The 6,000-nt window shown below is 56.3% G+C and overlaps 1 protein-coding gene across 1 annotated transcript in view; it reads left to right on the top strand.

Moving 5' to 3' along the window:
• Window positions 1-6,000, top strand: part of CUNH4orf50 (chromosome unknown C4orf50 homolog) — a 72,185-nt gene that overhangs the window by 23,568 nt on the left and 42,617 nt on the right. Inside the window, exon 6 of the mRNA XM_027766206.1 lies at window positions 3-224. Within this exon, the coding sequence (XP_027622007.1) occupies window positions 3-224 (222 nt within the window). The remainder of the gene's footprint in view (window positions 1-2; window positions 225-6,000) is intronic.

Raw genomic sequence — 6,000 nt, 5'->3', positions numbered from 1 at the left:
AGGCGGCTCGCAGGCTGCAGGAGCAGCGCGCCACCGAGCGCCAGCTCCGAGGGCAGCTGGAGGAGCTGCGCTGCTGCATCTACGAGCTGACGCTGTCGGAGATCGGCCTGCACAGCCAGGTGGAGGACCTCACCGAGCAAAATCGGAGCCTGCGAGAGGAGCTGGGAGCTCGGGCCCCGGGGGAAAGAGGACGCAGCTCCACCCCCGCTGGTCACTGCAGCCTGGTAAGTGGCCAGAACCCAGGGCAGGAGTGATTTTCCGCTTTTCTCTTTCCTCTACAACTACGAGTATGGGCCCACCAAAAGCCCACTGACTGGCCACTGACTCCTGCCTCCTCTTTATTCATCCATCCGACCCAGCCAGCCCTGTCCATCCATTGCTTATTCCACCGGTCTACCCAGCCAGGCCCACCATCCTCACAACTTCCACAGCACTGCATCTGTCCGTCCACTCACCCATCCGCTCTGACCCCGACCCCATCTGTCTCCCCATCCATTTATCCAACCACTGTCCACCCACGCTCCCTCATGTTCCCTCCCTCTACCCTCTGCTTGTCCACCTACCCCCATCCACTTGGTCTCTCCCTTTCTCACCCACTTGGCTCTCCATGCACACACCCACCTCTCCACACACCTTCCCTCCTGTCTATACACTAACCAATCCACCTGGCTTAGCCGTTTTTCCCCATCTGGGGTGCTGTTGCAGAATGCCATAGACTGGGGGCTTATAGACAACAGCAATCGTATTTCTCACGTCCTGGAGGGTGGGAAGCCCAAGAGCAAGGCCCCTGCAGGTTTGGCATCTGGTAAGGGCCCAGGCCTTGATTCACAGCCAGGTGTGCTCTCGCTGTGCCCTCACATGGTGGGAGAGGCGTAGGAGCTCTCTGGGGTCTCATTTATTTATTTATTTGTTTTTCTTTGGAGGGTCTCTTCTAAGGGCACTGATCCCATCCTTGAGGCTTCTCCCTCATGACCTCATCACCTCCCAAAGGCCCCACCTCTTAATACTAACACACTGGTGACTTGGTTTTGACATATGCATCTGGAGGAGGGGGCAGGAAATGAACAGTCAGATCATCGCATCCGTCCACTCATGTGCCCACCCATGTTCCATTGTCTTCTCACTCACCCTGCCATCAGATTGTCCATCCAGCCACTCATCCAACCTCTGCCCAGGCACCCAGTCAACCGCCGTAAATCCCTCGGCATCTGTTTCCTCCTGCCCATCCATTTATGGAGCATTTAATGAGCCCCAGGGGAGCCGGGCTGGTGTCGGATGAGGCCCGTGCTGTGTGATAGTACATATGCATGTGCTGGTCAGGTCCTCCCGACCCAGCCCTCCCAGCCGCCAGTAGTTGCCCCTTACAGGATCCAAGGTGACCATGGCCCCTGGTGGCCGTTCTGTGTCTTCTCTTCCTCAGTAGATTGTGAGCTCCTTGAGGGCAGGGTCCGGGTTGGGCTGGCCTCGTACCCTTGGCTCCTCTGCAGCACACAGGAGGGCCCCAGGACTGTCGGTAGAAAGTACACGGGGTCGGAGCTCTCTCATTCTTGTGTGTACTCTCTGTGTGACTTCGGGCAAGTTTCCTGAGCTCTGCAGGGCTGACTGGGCATTTATTTATCATTTGACTAATGGAAGAGTGAAAATGTCTATTTAACATATTCCTACCATGGGCTCGTCACCCTAGCAGGTGTTTTAAAAGACATTGCACTAAATGTGCTTGAAAATTGTGAGGCAGCTCCTATTATTCTCCTCATTGCACGGACAAGGAAGGCGTGGGGAGGTAACATCTGACCCGTTGTCACACAGGTGCTAAGAGACAGAACTAGAATCTGATCCAAGTTTGATGAGTCCCAAGTGCACTATTTCCACTGCATCAGTTTGCCTTCCTGGGAAGGAAGAGTGAATTGAGCTCCCTTGAAGAGATCTAGAACTCTGTCCCTCCCCTGGTGGGGAGGGGTGTCCAGATTGTATTTAAGGAAAATCGGTGAGAAACTTCAGCCTCAAGGGGACTGCTCACTGGAAAAAGTTTTCCTATGTGGCTAGGCCCATATAGGAAGGGTCCTGTGTGTGCGTCCTGGGGCCTCCTTCGTTACATCGGTGTGCATGTGTGTGCCCATGGGCTGTGCTGGTTGGGCCTGAGGGTGGATCATGGCATGGGGTCCTGTTGGGGAAGCCTATCTCTTTATCTCTTTCTTATGGAAGAAAGAAATAAATAAGCTTGCAAAAAGAAAAAGGAGACACTGATAATTTAAAAAAAAATCAAATTTACCTTTGTACCTGCACCATCTATTTCACATTAACTGGAGACTTAAATGCTCGACGTCGTCTCGGGATAGTGAAGTGTACCTTGCCTAGGTCACTCTACTACTGGCTTCATCTAACCTTCTCACTATGTCATCCTCTTACTGTCACCCTTACACATCTCCTGTTATTCCTCCTCCTGTTATGTTCACTGGATGAAAGGAAAATGTGTACCTTTAATATTGACTCCTTATTGTAATTTTGGCGAATAAATTGTGCATAGATTAAAATGGTCAGTTAGAATCTATTCAGTAAATTTCCTGAATACAGGACTTTAAATTGGGCTGCTGACTTATTCTCTCATCCCTCCCTTCGTCCCTACCTAGCTAGTCACTATTTCTCCAAAATGGGGAACTGACCGAGAGAACGAGTCGCTAGATATTCCGAGGGCAGCTGCTCGTGTTTTGTCCGTTCGGCGTTTGCTCCCTTCGTATTTGGAGCAGCTTCGTGAGCCCGGTGCTGGTCTTTCACCACACAGTGGAGCAGCTGAGGCTGGGCAGTGAGGTGACCTGGCCACAGGCAGCAGCTACTCAGGAGCAGGTGCAAAGGGACGGCTTTTCTTGGGGCGCTCGGCACGGCATCGGTGACTGGGTTAGTGGATTCTGTGCCATCAGCTCACGAGGCCCTTGACCCTGGTTACTTTGTGCTCTCTCTTTCCCAAGTTCCCCTGCCCCAGGGGAACTGCCTGTCACGTGAGCTGGGTCACAGAGGGGACAGGGCTGCTATTTGGGAAGCTGTGTGCTAAGGTGGGGCCTTAGCAGAGCCGGACACAGGGACTGAGGGCTGGCGCCGGGAGAGGCAGGTGGGGCCCCATGGAGGAGGGTGAGGGTCCCCGCCCAGCACGGCCTTACCAGCCTCAGGACCTCGGGGCAGCTCTCCAGGCTTTTGTGCCTCAGTGTTCCCAGTGTGAAATGGGACTGAGACGGGGCCGTCACAGTCATAGTAAGTCCTTCCTCGGTGACGCGGGCCGGGGTGGGACAGTACATGGAGGGACCTCACGGGGAGGGCGAGCGGTCTGTCCGGCCTCACCATGCCCTCTCGGCATCACCGCCATCCCCATCTCCCCCAACTCTCCTCCAGGCCCGAGCCCTCTGATCGGGTGCCGGGTGGACTCGCCACACCATTTACGTTGTGGCTTTCTCTGTCTCGGCTTTTCGTTTGTTTCCCGAGGGCATACTCTGATTGGAGTTGACTGAATATGAATGCGATTTGCCTTATTTATTTATTTATTTATATATTTTTATTTATTTATTTTGGAGAGATTTTTGCTATAGGACGTGTGCACTCGCCAGACAGAGACCGAAAACAGAAAGTGAGAAGTTACTCCCCAGGGGGATGGCCACACCGCAATCCCTTCTCCTCCAATCTCCTCTTGGGATTTTGGGCATGGACACGCACGTGCCTGGCGTGAGTTTTAAGTCCCTGGATCCAGGACTTGAACCGCGTTCGACTAAGTGGGAGTCCAGCACTGTAACCATTACCCACCTGCTAGTCCCAATGCTATTTGTCTTTGCTTTTCTTCTGGAAAGGCCCATGGAGGCACAGGCTCCTACACAGGCCTGGTGTAGACAGGGCCAGTAGTCACAGCTCCCATGTCACACAGCCTGTGCACCGGTCCAGGGGACGGGGAGAACTGCAGTGGCCTTCAGGGGATCACCCTACGTGCAGTGCTCTTGGCTGAGGGGCTGAGAACCTCTAGCTAGCTGCCAGCGTGGGCCAGCAGGGGCGGATCAGGAGGGTGCAGGCCTCTAGCTGGCTGAAGATCTGGGTCGGGAGGTGGGAAGAGGGAGAGGGGGCTGACTCCCATCTCAGGAGTGGCCCAGCTGTATTCCATGATGCCTCTAGCCTCTGCCCGGCAGGGGTTCTCAGGCCTGCAGCATAGACAAGGAGCTGGAGGGAGAGGCATAGTGCCCCGGCCTCAGTCATAGCTGCCGAGTGGGGCCTGGAGCGATTTTGGTCCCTGCCTCCTCCTTGGCATCCACTGGCCCCCAGCTGGGATCTTCCCGCAGCAGTATTGGCTGCTCTTCTGTCTGAGAGCAGCCCTGAGAGTGGGTGAGGGTGGCACCAGCAGCAACCCCTGAGTCAGGCTGCCAGGGCACCCCAGACCACCTGGGGGAGGAAGTGAAACCGAGGGGGGGACACTCAGGGGCAGCAGGGCATTGCCTGTGGGAGGCGAGCAGATGCCAAGTGCATCCTGCCTGGCTGAGCTATGCTGCTGCAGAATGCCGGGCACCACAGGGCTACGCCGGGCCCTGGGGAAACAGGCGAGGCACAGCGTGTCAGCACCCTGCAGCTGCCAGGACAGAGCACCACAAGCCGGCAGCATAAACCAGCAGGCTTTCCTTCTCTCCCCGTCCTGGAGGCCGGAAGTCCAAAATCACGGTGGCAGCAGCGGTGCCATCCCGAGGCTCTCGGTACCACGTGTCCCTTGCCTCTCCCAGGGCCGGCGGCTCCTGGCAGTCTGCAGGTGTAGACACAGCCCTCCAGTCTTTGTCCCCACCCCGCTGTGGCCTTTCCTCTGTATCTATCCCACAGCTCTTCTCTCCTTATGAGGACATCACTCTGACAGGATTGATAGCTTAACCTCATGGTCACCTCTAGCATCGGCAAAGACCCAACTCCAGGGGAGGTCGCAGTCACCGGGACTGTAACTTGGGGACACAGTGCCCCACGCTCGGGAAGCTCAGTGGCAGGAGATGGCTGTGGTCCCTCCTCCTCCCCCATGTAGTGTTCCCTGACCCAGGAGCCTCTGCTGTCCTCTGCCGGGTCGACCTGGCTGCCCTTCCCGTGGCTCTTCAGTGCTGGCGGAGCCTCCGGAAACAGGGCCGGGTCCCGTGCTCTCTGTCTTCCCAGGGGCGTTGGCTGAGTGAGCCATTGAGCGGCGAGGCCTGGGGAAGGGGAGGGACCTCGGGTTACTCTAACAGCATCAGAAGACCCAAGTGCCAGGAAGGCGGTCAGGGCAGCAGCATGTGAGGTTATGTCCGTCTGGCCCCTGTTGCCTCCCTGTGGTTGTGCAATTGCGACGCCCCCACCCTGTATCACCCCTGTCACCTGGCTTCTGTCCCACCGGGCTCGCTACACATTTCTGTAGCTGTCTGCTCCCTCCACCAAAGGCAACGTCCTACCGTCTGGCACCGGCCTCTGCTTTCCACGCATTTCCAGTCCTGGGACGGTCCTCGGCCTGGGACTGATGCTTGGTAAATCTTCATTAAGTGCAAGGAGGAGGAAAGGAAGCTAGCTCTGACTGCCCTTTCCGGAGCCCGCAGGCAGCTCAGGCCCTTGTCAGCCCTGTGAGATGAGGATGCAGACCATCCAGCTGCAGGCTCCTTCATGGCGCTAAACTTGGCACGTGCTTTAGCACCTGTGGATTTCTGCTGCAGGACGGGACAGTGGCCCTTGCTGTGTATCTAGTGGTATCTAGTGAGGAGCCCACGGGAGCACGCACGCAGGAGCCCTCCGAAGTGGGCAAAAGACTGAAGAAATGACGCAGGACATGTTCAGCATGAAACGTCACTGGGCCAGCACCCACTCTGGCTTCTAGGACTCTAAACAGTGGCTTATGAATACCCAGGTGGGAGAGTTGTATTAGCTAGGGGCTTGCCATTTTGTCGTGGTGGTGCATCTCTTACATCACCCTGCTCTCACCTCACTGGCAGGTATTGCCCCTTGAGGGGATTCTGCCCTAGGCTGGCCAGCCTC

This window comes from Tupaia chinensis, unplaced genomic scaffold, assembly GCF_000334495.1.
Source record: "Tupaia chinensis unplaced genomic scaffold, TupChi_1.0 Scaffold141490_1, whole genome shotgun sequence".
Taxonomy (NCBI): domain Eukaryota; kingdom Metazoa; phylum Chordata; class Mammalia; order Scandentia; family Tupaiidae; genus Tupaia; species Tupaia belangeri.
This window is presented reverse-complemented; position numbering and strand designations above follow the sequence as displayed.